This window comes from Chaetura pelagica, unplaced genomic scaffold (assembly GCF_000747805.2).
Source record: "Chaetura pelagica isolate M959 unplaced genomic scaffold, ChaPel_1.0 scaffold101, whole genome shotgun sequence".
NCBI classification, from domain to species: domain Eukaryota; kingdom Metazoa; phylum Chordata; class Aves; order Apodiformes; family Apodidae; genus Chaetura; species Chaetura pelagica.
Window position 1 is genome coordinate 2,266,610 of NW_009952564.1, and position 16,978 is coordinate 2,283,587.

The 16,978-nt window shown below is 40.7% G+C and overlaps 1 protein-coding gene across 1 annotated transcript; it reads left to right on the forward strand.

The window, feature by feature from the left end:
- Window positions 1–339: 339 nt before the first annotated feature.
- On the forward strand, window positions 340–8,467 carry TMEM45A (transmembrane protein 45A). The gene is made up of 5 exons (XM_009993345.1): window positions 340–531; window positions 3,474–3,686; window positions 4,440–4,624; window positions 6,737–6,882; window positions 8,257–8,467. Exons 1-5 carry the CDS (start codon window positions 342–344, stop codon window positions 8,348–8,350), a joined length of 828 nt encoding a protein of 275 aa, XP_009991647.1. The 5' UTR covers window positions 340–341; the 3' UTR covers window positions 8,351–8,467.
- Window positions 8,468–16,978: the final 8,511 nt, after the last annotated feature.

The window sequence follows — 16,978 nt, forward strand, 5'->3', positions numbered from 1 at the left end:
CCTCTCTTTTGCTAGTAAAACTTCAACAGCATGCTATAGTGTACTATGGCATTTTTTCTCTTAACTAGCCAACTGCTAGCTCTGCATTTCAGGTGAGCTGCTTTGCAGTTGGGTCACTTTTGTTCTGCAAAGCTATGAGACTGGGCAGACTGGCTGGGTGTTTTGAACAGACAGGGAAGATAAGCACCCAAATTTATTTTGAAATAAAATGAGAGTACAAAAGGACACCCTTTTGATCTATGCTAAGAGATAATTTAAAATTATGATGCACAGAATTCTTCTACTATTCTCATAATCTATCTGCACTTGTTTCACCTTCAGGTATCTTCTACCAGAAAACCATGGGAAATTTCAAAGGGCATGCCCTCCCTGGAAGCTTTTTCCTTCTTTTTGGCTTGTGGTGGTCAGTGAAGTACCCACTGAAGTATGCCTGTCGAAAAAACAAGAATGCTTGCTACTTTGGCTCCAGGGCAGGATTTCAGCGCCTGGAGTTTGTTGAGGGTATCATCAAAGCTTTCTTTGCCCTGATTGGTAAGTGAGGTAGATAACAAAAAACGTGTACCTTTTAACACTTTTTTGTTTGTTTGCTTGTTTGTTGGGTGTTTTTTTAATTATTTATTTTGTTCTCTGATATAACATATCTCACTGTTTTTTGGTATTTTGTCCTTTAAGCACCATGAATCTATGAACTAGTGAGACTACTGTAATTGATTGCATAGTTATGACTTTAACATGGTTTTCATCCATAGTGCTCTTCTGGAGCTTCTTTAAGATCTGACTGCTTCACAGCTGGTCCACCTGAGCATGCATATGCTCTTCACTGCTTCAGGGAGGGAGGTGAGATATTTAGGCAAGGGGGTCTCACATGCAGACTGGGAGCACCAGACTGTGGCATTGCTTTCCTGGTTTGAATCCAGTTATCTCAGATATTGATAGTCTCCACTGAGTTACTGGTATAATATGTAAATACGAATTCTTCTGCATTAATATCATTTGAAAGTGATAATGTTCACAAAAAAAAACTGAACTCCAGATCTTATTGCTGCAGGACCATTGCAATAGTGTGGAGGGAAGATATTTCTCCCTCTGTTGTGGACTGGCCTGGGTGGAAACCCATGGGAATTGTTAAGTGAGCTGTGAAGCCTATTGGTGGTGCCTAGTTCTTGTTCTTCAATTCCAGCATTTGCTGAAATTCCAGTAGGCTGCATGCTAGCAAATTACCTGCAAGGATTAAGTAAGTTAAATAACAGGGAACTTGGGGAGCTCAGCATATGTAGGTCTTAAGGATCTTAATCTTTAATATTTTTAGATTTTTAGGTTCTATCTACTCTTCTTTAGATGCTCAGTTGTCTGGTTTCTAATCAAATTGCAGGCTTTGCCAAAATCTTGTTCTTGCTTTCCTGCCTCCCTGGAACTTGTATCAGTTAAGATATCACTCTGATATGCCTTAAAATGGTCAAACCCTAAAAAATAGCATTCATTTTGAGGAGTGAGTGGGGACATTGTCCTGGTTTGAGCCAGGACGAAGCCAATTTTCCTACAAATCTCCTAGTCAGTGGCTAGAGGTAGTTGGGCAGCTAAAACACTCATCTAGTGTTTTTATTTTTACCCTGAAACAAAAAGCTATTAGTTTAATGTATGGTAATTTCAATTCCAGTTAAAAACATGGGCCAGAAAGCCTGGCAAGGACAAGCAGTAAAAGCAGCAGCAGGAGTAAAACCTGCTGTTTCTGTGTTAGGAAAATGTTGAAGTAAAGGTGGAAAAACACTGCATTTGCTCTGCAGCCTATCTCCTTGTACAGCAGGATGCAGGCCCACGCTTTATAAACAGTATAATGAACTTGAATGTTTTTAAAGCAGAATGTATTTTTAACCCTTCCAAAACTCCACTGATCATATAAAGTACCTAAAAGCAGCTTTCTCCTTGTTGGAATACTGCAGCTAGTTAGCAAGACACTGAGGGGCCAAGGTAAGGGAGGTAGTGGAGCAGCAATTCAAACAGTAACTCCATATACATTCTCATGGGACCTTTAATAACTCTGCACAGTGGAGGGATTTCCTTTTATGGCTTTATAGGAAAAAATCCCTTTGAATTAGGACTCTGAACTCTGCCATTCTGCATAGTGCAGAGGACTGAAATGGTAAACCTTTCTTTTGGAGACTTTAGCATATGTTATGCTTCTGTTTGAACCACTGGGAAAAGCAGCTGAAAAATTCAGTCAGAGGACTACTACAATAGCAATTGTTTCAAAAAAACCCAACAAAACAGCAGCACAGAATAGCTGTCTCCATTTTCACTGCTGGAAACTGTAAGATGCATCAGGAGTGGAGCTGAAGCCTGATTTCCTCTGGCTTTCTCCTCTCTTGATTATGTGATGCACATGCAATACCCCATGCAATGCTACAGGCTTGGGGAAGAGTGGATGGAAAGCTGTTCAGCAGAAAGGGACCTGGGGCTTCTGATTGATAGGCAGCTGAATATGAGCCAGCAATGTGCCCAGGTAGCCAAGAAGGCCAATGGCATCCTGGCCTGCATCAGGAATAGTGTGGCCAGCAGGACCAGGGAGGTGATTGTCCCTCTGTACTTGGCATTGGTGAGGCCACATCTCAAATACTGTGTCCACTTTTGGGCACCTCACTACAAGAAAGACATTGAGGTGCTGGAGCGTGTCCAAAGAAGGGAAATGAAGCTGGTGAAGGGCCTTGAGAACAAGTCTTATGAGGAGCAGCTGAGGGAACTGGGGCTGTTTAGTCTGAAGAGAAGGAGGCTGAGGGGAGACCTCATCGACCTCTACAGCTACCTGGAAGGACACTGTAAAATGGTAGGCGCTGGTCTCTTCTCACAAGTAACTAGTGATAGATCAAGAGGGAATGGCCTCAATCTGTGCCAGGGGAGGTTTAGAGTAGACATTAGGAAGAACTTTTTCACTGAAAGGGTTGTCAGACATTGGAACATTTTGCCCAGGGAGGTGGCTGAGTCATAACCCCTGGATGTGTTTAAAAGTCATCTAGATGTGGCACTTGAGAATGTGGCTTAGTGCTGGACTTGGTGGAGTAGGGTTAAAGGTTGGACTTGATAATCTTGAAGGTCTTCTTCAATCTAAGCGATTCTAATACATGTTAGAGTTTGGCCCCTGGTCATTCCTTCAGCAAAGTAATTTACTTCATCTCTCCTCCACTCACTGCCTATTTTCTTGAAATGTATATAAAATTAATACCTTTGAGGCCTCTGTGCATTTTCACTTGAATTTGGACGTGTTAAAAACTTTATTGGGCATGGCTTAATGGGGCAGAAGGGAGCAAAACATATCAAGGACCCAGAACAATCTACAGACAGCCAGACTAAACCCCAAAGTGACTGGCATTATGCTGCATGGGAATATACTGTTGCCTTTATTGTTTGTACAAAGCCCTAACATCCATGTACGCCTTAAGCACCAAGACAAATAATTATACTTCTCGTTTCCTGTGCAGGAATGGTCGCCGAGCAGTTTGTTCCTGATGGACCCCATCTGAAGTTGTATAATTATGAGGAAAAGCACTGGGATCACTTGATGAATTGGCAACATGCCACCATGTACCTATTCTATGGCATTTCAGGGTTGGTTGACATTGTGGCTCATGGGACCAATGCATTGCCAGTGGCTATGGACAGGATGATGCTTTCCTTAGCAGTGTTTATTGAAGGTCAGTTTACCTCTCCCTGCAGAGGTGCATGTGAAACTTGTAGAGGAGTATCAATCCTTGCTCTGGGTATCTAAAATAAGCCTTAAAGAATCAGCCTACGGGAACTGGGTGTTTAAATCCCTAAAATGCTTTAAGAAAATCTGTCTTGGCCCTCCTTAAATGGCTGAGGTTTTGTCTACACTACAGCCTGGAGCACGATCACACACTGTATAGGTATATCTGTACTTTCCTAATTGGCTCAGATAATAGAAATGTTAGAAATAGATATAGAATGTTAGAAATAGAAATAGAGATGACATCACAAGCCTGTTTTGGGTAAGTGCTCAGTAGCTTGGGCATGAGGTTCAATGTACATACTGATATGGTAGGCAACTTGATAGCTAAAGCCAGTGTGAATGCAGAGCAATCCCATGTTGGAATTGCATTGGAGACACACTCAATTTATATTTTCTGTACATGCAGAACAGCATCTCTCTTGATACACTGCAGAGATAGATGAATGAGACCTTTTGTTTATGTGTTTTAAACAGAAGGTACCAGAGCTTCAGCTTCCCATGCAATTTCCTCGTATGATTTCAAGAGTGGGAGCACACATTACATAGGCATCAGTCTAAAAAAATTACTCTCAGTTCAACTGAGAAGGTGATATTGGTGTAAAGAGAAATGCTAAAGGTTCACTGTTCTCTAAAAGCAGATGCAGGGAGGTTAAAAGGGAAGAAAATATCGTAAACTGGTCACTTAATTTTATTCCAGGTTTTCTCTTTTGCTATCACCTTCATGGGAGAGCCATGCTGGATGTTCATGTTCATCAGTTATTGTTGTTTGCTGTCTTTGGAGCTGCTGCCTGCATATTCCTGGAAGTTTTCTTCCGTGGCAGTATTGTGCTGGAGATGCTCCGTACAAGCCTCTGCATATTACAAGGCAGTTGGTTCTGGCAGGTAGGTCACTTTTCTGCCTTAATAATTACTTCCTTCACCCAAATTAGTAATTTACACCTTTGCAGAAGTTTCACAGGTGATACAATATGCCTTTTAAACACAGATCTCAAAGCTTTCATAGAAAAAAAATCCATTCTTGATGTCCCTTTAAAGAGGCAGAAGTATTTCTCATACTTGTTTTACAGACAAATAAGACATTTTACTTCTGGTGTCTTTTGTTTGAGTCAATAAAAGAGCTAAAGTGGTTTTGTTGAGGTCTCCCTTGTGATTGAACATTCCCTCTGATCTCCGTAACATCCTGTTCAAAATTTGCCAGCCAAGTGGCAGTGTTTTTACAGCCCAGCAGTATATGCTGTTCTTTACAGCTGCTGAAGCAGTGAGTAAATGCCCAGCGGAGCCCTGGATGGGCCAGGCAAAGCACCCATTGACATTATGTGAAAAGGAATGAAGCTACCAATTATCTTTCATGTTGGCTGCCTCTTTCTACTTTTTAAAAAGCATTGCAACACTGGCAAGCTGAGTTGAAGAGACATTTGAGCTTCTTATTTGCATTAAGAGACTGAGTGATGTAAAGCCTCCTGCTTTTCTGGTGTTCGGGAAATCGAGCGGAAGGAACAGCCCAAACTTTTACTGTGTCTCCCAAAAGGACTCTTCAAAATGCAGTTTTCATGTCTTTGCTTACTTGTCATTCTATCCAATGAATAGATATTTAATAGCGAAGCTTTACCTGCTCTCAAAAGAGAGAGAACTTAATAAACTGCTGTGATCTTTTAACAAAGAAATAGGAGCTCTAGTGCCAATGTGTGTTTCATCTTATAGTGCAGAACTGAGGTCACTCCAGTGACTTTTCTTTCCGGCATGTCTAGACTGGCTTCCCTTTTTTATATGCTGGCCAGACACGATTAGTAAAAATGTTTGCTGTACCTTAGGAGAACTGGACACTCAGCCCCAAATCAAATATTTAAATACTTGCTCTGGCAAGAAGGCAGACCTCTGAAACAGCAGTATTTTTCTATAAGTGAACTCAAGAACCTGGTGCTGCAGCACTTGGTGTTTAATTTTCTTATTTGTAAACTTTTCTTCAATAATTTCAGAAGATTTACATAAGAGAAATTCAATGCAACCATTTATTCTTTGTTGTCTGCCTAGTCTAATTTTAGAATAAGTTATTTCTTTAGCTCTGGAGACAATGTGTTTTTTGTTTCAAAGTAAAAAAAATGAAGAACTAATAATGTAAGAGATTTAAGTGCGGCTTTTTTCACAACCACATTGGACTTCAACCATATGTGTGAGGGAAAACCACATACTAGTTGCAGCATGACAAATTCGTAAAAGGTAAAGACATTTCCTTTCTGCATCATCAACACTCTCATTCATTAAATTCTCTGCATAGAACTGCAAAATGCACTCGCTCTTCCCCTCCCTTCTCTCCTCCTCTTCCAGGTTCCTGAATTCTCAGCTAAACTGCTGAGCTTTGAAGAGTATTAGGCAGCACTAGTTTTCTGGTTTATGCACTACTCTGACTTACACCTTTCTCAGCTCTGAATAAAAAAATCAGCTATGTATTTCACATGAACTTACAGCCTTGGGTGAGAATGCTCTGTTTTTATGTAATTTCAAATCTTGACCTTTTCCCCGGATGACCAAGAAGAAATAGACTTATGGCTTGCCTTTATTTATTAATTTATTAATCATCTTCTGAACCACGTAGCACATTCCCAGATGCCATTGGGAAGAAGTGAGTCAGTGCAAATGGCCAGGCAGATTTGCTGGTTGGTGATGTGCTTGCAGTTCAGACTATACATAGCTGAACATCAGCCCCTTTCCTTACAGTACATAATTGTGATCACTGCAGGACTTTTTTGGCCCACTCCTTAATTGACTGGGCAAGAGTAGTGGTTCTCTGGACTAGCTCTGCGTCTTCAAAGGTATTTCTGCACAAAAGTGTGTAAAATGATCCATTGAATCAAAGTATTTTTAGTAATAATCACAGATACATACAGAACTATGAGAATATGAAATGCTTGCCTTGTGGTGAATATCCTAGTACATATACAGCATAAGATGTCAAATGACATTTGCTAAATATATGTATGTATTTTTTAATTATAGATTGGTTTTGTGCTTTATCCTCCAAATGGGAGTCCAGAGTGGAATCAGACAGATCATACCAATATGATGTTCCTCACCATGTGCTATTGCTGGCATTATGCCTTTGCTTTTCTTATACTTGCAGTGAATTACACAATCGTCAGCTGGTAAGTTACCTGAAACACTGAAACTATGGAGACCTGTTTATTTAGTGTAGCAAGGGCTTTGTTTCAGGAAAGTTTCATTGACAAATCAAACGGTTTCCACAAAGTAATCTATTATCTTGCAAGGTATAATAAAAACAGATATTACTAATCAGTGAAGACAACATGACTCGTTGCTGCAGTAGAAGGGGGGAAAAAATAATAAAGTACAGCTCTGATGGCATAATGATTCTCAGATAAATGAGCTCTTTGTGACAGTCCTTCACATTGGTAAACACAGAAGTTTTACAAGGAGAGACCTTTTTTTCCTACAATATCTTCTCCCCCAGTGTTCATCTCTACTAATTCCAAGTGGCTTAACCAGCAGTCTTCATGTGTTAGCTTTGAACATTATTGGATGGGTTTGATTGCTAGTATTTTCCTGTGACTAGACTTGATATCTTTTTCATTGGACAGTTTCATTCCCTAATTTCTAAAGTTAGCCTTTTTTCTTGCTGCCCAGTGTTAATTCTGACAAGATTTCAACTGCAGAGTTAGGCTGGTTGTAAAAATGAGCCTGATTTTGCCATGTGTGATCATCCATGCAGGACCTTACCAAGCTTTTGCCAGGCCTGCCCTAAACATCCTTTTCACATCTTGCTTTACCCCTACCATCCTAATAGCCCTATTTAATCTTGCTTTGGCCAAATTTAGTTCCTGCAGCCTTGCTTGGCACTGAGGAGATGCCAAATCTTTTTGGATTTCAGTCCAAAAGACACTGACACTCACATCTGGGTAACTGGTTTGTTGTGTTAAGAATAACAACCATAGAGAAGGTGGCAACAATCTTACATCCCATTCTGATGCTGGGAATGGCAGCTGCTGCAGGGTCAAACAAGCCTCCCCTGAGTTGATCCGAGTTCCCATCCTTGGGGAGGTTGACCAGACTCATTTTTCTTCACAGATTTATAGTATTCTTCCAAGTGAATGCAGCTGTCTGTCTTGTACTTGCACAACATGGAACTTTCTAGATGTTACACTGAGGTCTGTGTAAGGTGTACACTCTTAGATGTGTCCATAGGAACAAGTTCTTACAAGCAGTACATATGGGTGGTATTGTTACAGGCAGCACATATGAATGTCATGGTACATGAAGGCATTGTGCAGCAGTCACTCATGCTAAAATACAGTTATCCACAATTAAGGCCTGGTGTAAAATTCTGCCCAGAAGCTGTTTGAAATCACTATCTCCTCTTTACAATGTCTTCCCCATTCTAATTCTTTGCTGAAATGCAAGAGTTAAACAGTTTTTACCATGTAAAAATGGCCTGATGAGCCTTTGTGTTACTATTGACAACTCTTTTTTTGTTGTTTGTCTGTTTGTTTGTTTGTTTCTAGGACAATTCGTTCAAAGGTCAAACAGTCCCAGTCTATGGAAATGGGATTACTGAAAACATCTGAAAGAGACCAAGAGTCAGAAGATGAAATTTAGTATGAATATGGCTTGACTATCTTATCCACTCTACCATTAGGGTAACTGATACCTCAATTCTAGAGTTGCTTGTCATCTTATTAATTCTGTATTACAACTTATTATATAAATATCATCTTTATTTGTGAAGGGTAAGCTTGATATCAGTTTGTGATGGTACCTTTAGTACCTTGCTCATCAAATGCTTCAGAGAAAACCAGACTAATACTAGACAGACTTAGCCTGGATGGCATGATGAAGTCTGTGTCTTTGCCTCATTAAAGGTTAAGCAAAATGAATGGACTGTGAAATTTCCATAGTTAGGGTGTCCAAATAAGTGTGTTTGTTTCCCTGGGAGTAACTGTGCATAAATAACTTTGCAGACCTGGAAAATGGTAGAACAAGATAAAAAAATTAGGAGTCTTTCAGCTGTCTTGTGTACCACTTTCATGTCTCTGCTAATGGCTTGATGTTAAATGGAATGAACTACTCACTGCAAACTCATTCAGTGTTTCCCTGAAGAGTATGTAGTGTGTTCACTCCTGCAGGGACACTACCAAGCTTTGTACCAAAGAGCTGTATGTTGATCAAAAATCATAGCTGTTCTTCATTCTCATGCATAGATAGTCCTGTTTCTTTGCTATAATTTGGTTTAGAAAGGCAATGAAGTGACTCTGCTTTCCTTCAGCTCCTGGAACAACTTCTGGAAAGGCCAAGGGGTGTCCAAGGAGGTGGCACCCAGCTACAAAGCCAATTTCTTTTCCAAAGTTCTTTTCTTTACTTGGTGGAATTTCAGCAGAGTTCATAGCAGACACACGGCTGGACCCAGTACCTGGGACAGGAGTGGGTAATGCTGATCTGTGGGCAGGATGAAATGGACTTGCTTCCTTTTCCTTGTGTTGCCCATGCTTCTGCCGCTGCAAATGTCAGGCAGCCTGTACAGTGCTGCATAGTGAGTTGCAGGAGGGCAGGTGTTGCCTTCATAGTAGCTCCATGCCCAGTGACCCACAGAAGTGCGACTTAAAAAAATATAATACTTTTAAACTACAATTTTTTTTCTATACTGTAACTGAAGTCTTGATCCAGTGGCAAAGAAAGTGCCCCTCCCAGGGCTCAGTGTTGCTGGGGCTGCTCTCCAACCTCAACAAAAGGGAAAGAACTGATACATGGCAAAACACATCAGAAAATGATGTTGTGTATAAGGACACTGCCCCTACAGAGCAGACTTCTGAAACATTGCTCTGGCTCTACACCTTTTGAAAGGCTTGCACAAGCAGATGGGCAGGAGGGAACATTTGCTGTGCCACTGCATGTATGCTCTGCTTTCCAGAGGGCTGAACATAGGATGAATGCTGGTGGCCGTGGGCCATTTTACATATCCGACAGTGCTAAAGGGATCATTCTGAAGAACAGCCTTTCCCTTTAAAACACTTTCTAAAAACTTTATTTTCTAATTATTTTCAGAAACAGGTTGATGCAGAACAACAAATTCTGTTCAAATAGTACCAGTATGTCAGTTTCGGTGCTGCAGAAGTGTGTTCCTTCTATTATTTGAGATTTTTCAGATGCTTCTAAGGAAATGCAGAGCTGGACTCTGGTAGATGAACAAGAGCTGCAAAATCTGGTGCCTCTACTTTTGAATTTCCCCAGTGTTTTTCTTTCCAGTGTGAACCAGAAGAATGAGTAGCATGAAATTATTAATTACAGTAAGTTGATTGCCTAAAAAGATAAGCAATAAAATAGTTTGTACTTCAAAGGGATCACAAGACTCAGAAGGAAAAAAAAAAAAAAAAAAAAAGGCTTTTTCTAAAGCTATTTCACACATTCGCTTCATTTTTAGGACCTACTTTTTTCCTTCTCTTTTCCAAGGAGCCACTTTCCTTAGTTGCACAAGCTGTTAAAGGTGAATTTTAGACCGCTGAGCTTATCAATGGCTTTTAAAAATCAATGAGGTATTTTATTATGAAGAAGAGCTTCAGAAAGTACTTTGCTTCTCATAGGCAGGAACAATGCAAGTTTCTTCACTGCTTTTCTTGATAAATTATATTTAATAGTGTACAAGCATTAAGGTGCTGTACCTCTAACAGGATAACCTAAGCAGGAAGAAAAGCCAGATAAACTGGCTGAGCTTTGATATGTCTTCTTAGAAGACTTCAGTTGGCAATTTAAAAAGTATTTTAGGCCTTTGCCAAGTACCATGAAGTGACACTTGTAACCAGGTTACAGATTATCCAGATGAATCTACATTGGAAAGCAACAGCAGTTGGTTCACAGACATTTCTAAGGTTAGAAATGTAAAATGGGAAAATGCAGATGCATAGCCAAAGATCACCACTTTTCTTAACAATTGTTTGCCCTTCTTCAATGATTTTTCTCTCAAGGACATTGGAGATTTTGGCAATCTTAAATGAAGTTGTCTCAGGACAGCCTTGTAAGCAAGGTATCAGTATGACATTTTTGCAGTTTTGTAGCACTGTGTCTCAGCTTTGGAGTGTTCTCACTGTAAACTCTGTATTAAATTATATTCACTCCACTCTGCAAATCTTAGACTTGAGTTTCATTACTGTAGTTCCAGTAAAATCAGGTTTTCTGTTGGCAGAAGCCATAATGAAGATCCATGGCTTTGCCAAAGAGCTTGCCTGTTAAGTGCAGCAGGGATACATTGGCCAAATGCAGCATGTCACTACACCCAACTATAATCTTACCTTCATTGCACCACATCACTCTTGTCCCTAAACTGTTGGGATTGTTTTAAAGGGCAGAATTTTTTTTCCTTTTAGCATGATTGGAGTATAAAGCTTCTGCAGTTCTGGGAAATGAAAACAGCAGTTACATGTCAAAGAGAACTTGGGGATTACTCCAAAAGTCTGTCAGGATAAGCCAAAATCAGTTGATAAAGTGAGTCTCCTGGGATTCCACAACCTGAGTGAGCTGTGAATGCTGAGGGTGCTTAGCAAACTCCCCTTCAGAAAAAAACTGCTTTTTCAGAAACAAAAAGTGCCAGTACCCAAATGTGATGACCAGAAGAGAGGCTGCCTGCCACTCTTCCTCCTGTGACCACCTTAGCTTGGTGGCTCTCGCTCCATTTTTACCTGCACCAGGGCATCAGCCCAGCAGTGGCTGTTGGTCATGCATATTATTGGGAAAAACCTGAGCAGGACTAAGCCTGCTAAGAGGTAACACCTGTATCTCCCTCTGTGTCGCTGCTGTGAAGCTCCCTTAAATGATCAGAGAACTGGATGAATAAGCCCATCAGAAACACCTCCTGGTTTTGGTGTACCCATGCTTAGCAAAGATGCCTTTAAAGAAGCACAGCCTGGAGGCTAATGCAGTTTGTGACACAGAACTGTAGAGCAGGCTTCTCACAAAAACTCTTTCTTTGCGTAAGAGAAGAAAGATTATTGCATTAATAAGCTTGAAGAAATGCAAGGAAAAACAGGTATTGAAGCCTCAAAGAAACAGTAGTCTCTTGGATTTAATTTTTAATACTTACAGAGTGAGTGTCTCAGTGGGGATTTGTACCTGATGTATTTTTGGTACCACAAAAGAAAGAAATACCCTATTTTAGGGTGAGTTACTGTTAAGTGGAAGACCCGACCCATTCTTCTCTGGCACTGTTCACAAGAGATATCCAGGAACAGTAAGATTTTTAATATGATGGAAAAGGTACAACCTTCAGCATCTCATGAGCAACAGATTATGCTTGAGTTGAATGAGTGGAGGGAAGTCTGACAAGTTTACAAATGCCACTCAGAAAAAGGTAGCTGCTCTCAAGAAATTTTAAATTATTGATAAATATCGGTGCTTTTGAAAAACTATATGGTAGTTTATAATAGACAAGGTATGCCTGTAATTTTATATAAATAAAATTGATTTATTCATATAAGATGTCTGTCATGTTTGCGGGGGAAAAAATATAATCATTTCTGGGGCAGGATGGGGTGGGATAGACCTGTTACTTTCATAGCCCACCCAGATGTTTGAATGAGTCACACTTGAATTCAGGAAAGGTCAGTGCTGCCTTGTCAAACTCCCTTGCTTCTACTATTTGATTTTAATTTACAACACGGGTGAAAGCAACTCTTTTGAGGTCTGGGCAGTATAGCTTTACAGAACCACAAAGGTCAAATGCTGAGGAAAAAGGAGGTTCCAGATTTGGATTTGGTCTCCTGTGTCATACCAGATGGAGCTGCCAGCAAGCCAAGTAAAAAGAATTGCATGAACAGGATCTTTCTGTTTTGATAAGCTTAATAATAAAAATATTTAAGATTTTGAGTTTGCTCCCTTTTTCCTTTAAAGAGAAAAACAAAACCCTTTTTCTGCTGTAAGATGAAAATGCATTCTGAAAGAAAAAAACTGACATAGTTGAAGAAATGCTGGCAGAAAGAGAATTTGTTCTCTTCATAAGGTCCACCAGATCCTAAAATTAAAATTAGGGACTATAATTTTGGCTACTCCTAGACAGCATTTTGGGCATAAATTGATCATTTGTTATAGACCGTAGTCCCATGGCTTGCTTTCATCATGACATGGATTTGATACACCTTTGTTACTTGTTTGACAGTTTTTTTTGTCAACTATGGACAACTTCAGTTGGGCTGCACTAACCTGTACAGAAGAAAACGTCTAAACTTCTCCAGGACCAGGTAAGGAAGAGAAAGCCAGCACTTCCTAATTTCCTATTTCATCTGGTTGCTCAAAAATCTGAAAGAATCATAAAATCATTAAAGACTTCTAGGATCAAGTCCGTCAGCCTCACCATCCCACTAAAACATGTCCATAAGTGTTCACATATGTCTTTGGGTTTTTGGTTTTTTTTTTGTTGTTGTTTGGTGCGGTTTTCTTTTGTTTGTTTGTTATGTGTTTTTTGATGTTGTGGTTGTTCGTACGTTTGTTTTCCTGAAAACTACCGATCAGTATCTTTAAAAATCTAGAAGTAGCTGTGGAGCTGGGGTCAGCTATTTCCAACCAAATTGCTGGCATGGCTGCTCACTGTCATGGTTGACCCCAAGAAAAACCTGGCGACAGGCTGCATGCCCTCTCCCATCTCCCATTTGTGCTACCATAAAAAAAAACACGTTGGCATTGTCTACGTGTAAGGCAAACCAGCTTCAGTGTATGGCAGAAACTTGGCTCTCAATAAGAAGGTGTTTCCTCCTGTGGGGATGACTCAGGACCTCATGGTTGCATTGATGTTGGTATGAGGCATAGAAGGAAGCACTTATGCAGCATATGACGATTCTGGTTTTGGGATGGCATTGCCTGAGCCCAAGAAAGCTCACTCAATGTTGTCAGCAGGCCATGAAGGAGACAGTAGCCCAAAGGAAAGGAGGCTGAAACCATACCCTGGACAACCAGGAAACAAGATGTCCTGGTGGGGAAAAAGAACATCTTCAACATAGCAGCTTAAAGCTGCTCCTGCAGTTTCTGAGTCCTCAACCACCCTACTGGGTGCACCACCAGCATTTTAGTCTGGAACATGAGAGCTCTTTGGACCCCACCCACTCATCCTAGCTTAATTGCCAAGGTTTGCACCACAGAGAGGAGCCAAACTGTGGGAGCTGGAGTCCCTTCATAGGAAGTGAAGTTTGATGGTGCACTCCAGCATTGCATCTTACGTGTTCCAAGCACTAATGGGCATCTGCCTCCCTGGGACAAAACTAGTCACAAAATGCCTGTAGCATGGAATGCTTGTGCTATAGACGTTTGCTCCTTTGGCACCACCAATAGAGGCACACGCATGGGTAACGTGAGGAGTTTGTCTGGCAGGAGGGAAGATGAATGGGTTGAATGTGGCTTTCTCTTAATTACGTTATCTGCATCTCTGGACAGCTTATTAACTGTGATATTTGTTCTATATTCTATAAATACTTTATTTTTCTTGTTTCTATACCTAGCTTGAACTAAGTAAATTTGGTAGCAAGGTTTCAATCCTACAGGTTCATTCATCCTTAAAACAGAGGCAATGGAAAACTTTGGGGTAGCTGGTACCTTAATGTCCTCCTCCTACATGGTTAAATTCTTCTGAACTACAGAAGCTGGGCTAGTAGTTACTGGTACAGAAGTCAGTGGAAGAAAACAGAATAGCTTTTTATCCAAAAATCTCTTTGACATGTGCAGTAGTGGAAGTAAGCTTGACTCCCAAGGACTGCACAACAGCACATCTGTTAAAAGGGAGAAAGACAACTGGAAAATTGCTGGGAACTTGCTTTAAAATCTATTCTAGGTAAAATATGTCCTTGCTCAAAATATGTGGGAGTAGAAAGCCTAATATTTGTCAAATGAGGCATAACTAGTCCTCAGATGACTTTTTCAGAACAGCAGTTTCTAACACCTTGCTATGTAATTGTTGCAGTTCATGGATTTTTATATTTGGCACACTTCTTAGAATGCAAATACATTTAAATAGTAGCTGAAAAACATAATTATGAATAGTACAGCATGCTTTGCAATTTGAGTCAGGAATAAAGCTGTTATGGACTTATATGGACTGCTGGCATTTAATGACAAAATACTTTGCAGAGCATGGTACCTAAGAGGTCAGTATCACAGTAAGGACATGGATTTAGATCAGAAATGGTTACACCTACATACTGTGGGTACCAGTCCTTGCCTCCCTGAGGAGGACAAAGAAGAAATGGAAAATAGACTGTAAATCTGTATGACTGAACAGCAATTAAGTGACTAGAAATCACTCCCAGCGCTCTCAGACTATGGGAGAGGAAGCTGCTCTCAAGGAATATGGCATTCCAGTATGCCTCCAGCAGAATGTACCAGGGAAAAGGCTCTCAGACACACTCCAGGATTATTATGGCTCCTGTGCAGCAGCCCCAGGAGCAGTAATGCTGGTTCCCTGCTCCCAATAGGAATGACAGCAGGAGTGAAAGCTTGCAGCACTGTGCTGCAACTTCACCGGTTTGTGACTCTGACTCAGCCAGATGAAACTGACACATAAAAAAATGTCAGAGATGGTGTTTACTGCTGGCACCATGCTTTATTCAGGCTTGAAAACACAAAAAGAAAGGAGACAAGAAACATCTGGCTCTAATTAAGGCTTAAAAGAAATGGAGGAAAGCAAAAGAAACATATCTAGTCACTCAAGAATGGTTTTATCCTCACAGCTGCATCACATACACAAATTTGCAAATAATACGGTTTTCTTTCAGTTTGATTATTCCATAATATAAACATAGTTAAATATTTTCACAAATAAAACTGTACTATCCTTTTGGGTGTGTTTATTGATTTGTTTTGGTTTTACCATCTGGTTCCTTCTGTAATTTTTTTTTTCCTTTACAGTTTACATAAAATATTCATGTGAAGTTAGAAGTTCCAAATCTTTTTTTTCTCAAAATCCTGCTTCCACTTCCCAGTTGACAAGCTTTCTTCCCCTTGAAAGCCTGGGCTTGTAACACAGTGTTTTGAACTCACAGTATTTTATATATCTAAATGCAACATGCTGCTCAAAGAAGTCCATGATGATGTTAGCTATGCAAAGGAATGAAGCAGGGATGTTATTCCCATTGAATAGAAAGGGCTACGTCAATAACCAAAATAATTAATTCTTATTTCTTCCCTAATTTGCAATTCACAATTTTCTGCAAGTATGCAAGGTCCCTGCTTTCATCTAGCAGCATTTTTATAAGCAAAAAACCCAGATCTGTGATTAAGAAGCTGTGTATGCTTTAAAAATACTGTAAACCTCAGACTTAGTTGTATATTGAATGTAGCTTAACATTGCTGAACTGTGACTCAGTTTCCCCATCTTCAAGATCATGCTTGGTTCTGCTTTGCTCCGTAGAAATCCTGTGCAGGGATGGGTGTCTTCCTATGTGTCTTTTAGAACCAGTTTAAAACTCTAACCCCAGGAAAGCAAACATTTAACTGCTTATGGCAAGAAACTGTAAAGTAATTAACACATGCAGGGGTACTAAGCGTTCTTTGAGTGGGAGGACAAGGAGGAAATGTTTCTCCCCAGCTGAGAATTGTGGTTGTTCACTATTTGAAAGCAGTGAGATAGCTGGGGCTCACAGTGGCCAGCTTGCCTGGGTGACTCTGCAAATGCTTCCTAGCCTGTGGGCTGGCTGGGAAGTGGGATGCACACTAAGGCCAGCCCTGGAGCTGTACCATCCAGCCTCCACCCATGGCTGCTTTCACTCAGCAAAGGGGCACTCCTTCTGCCCTGCCCCACAGAGCCCCATTTCTGCCCATTTGATGAAGAAAGACTGCCAGTGCCTCTGCATCCCCCTGGGGGGAATTTCACTTTGGCGTTTTATGGAGTTGAAAGGCTCAAACATCCCTCCTGTGCCAGGGAGGCTGTTTCCTCCCACCCTCAGACTCCATCCCACTCATCAGCCAATCCCAGAAGTGAGTGCCTTTTACTAATTCTCTTTTTTTCCCCACTCCTTTCTGGATGAATCACATGTCCTGGGATTCTGAAGGTAAAGAATTTATTCCCAGTTGTGCCATTGCCTGCTGAATGACCATATTTTATGGCGGAGGTGCACAGAGGGGATACAACAGGGCTCTGCACTGCCAGTCCAGATTATGCATTGTGGAAATGCCATTTACTCTCCTGAAAGTGTGTGACAAGTGCCTGATCTAGGTCAGTCCTAAAGCAGCATTTCCAGCTCCTCTCAGCACAGCAGG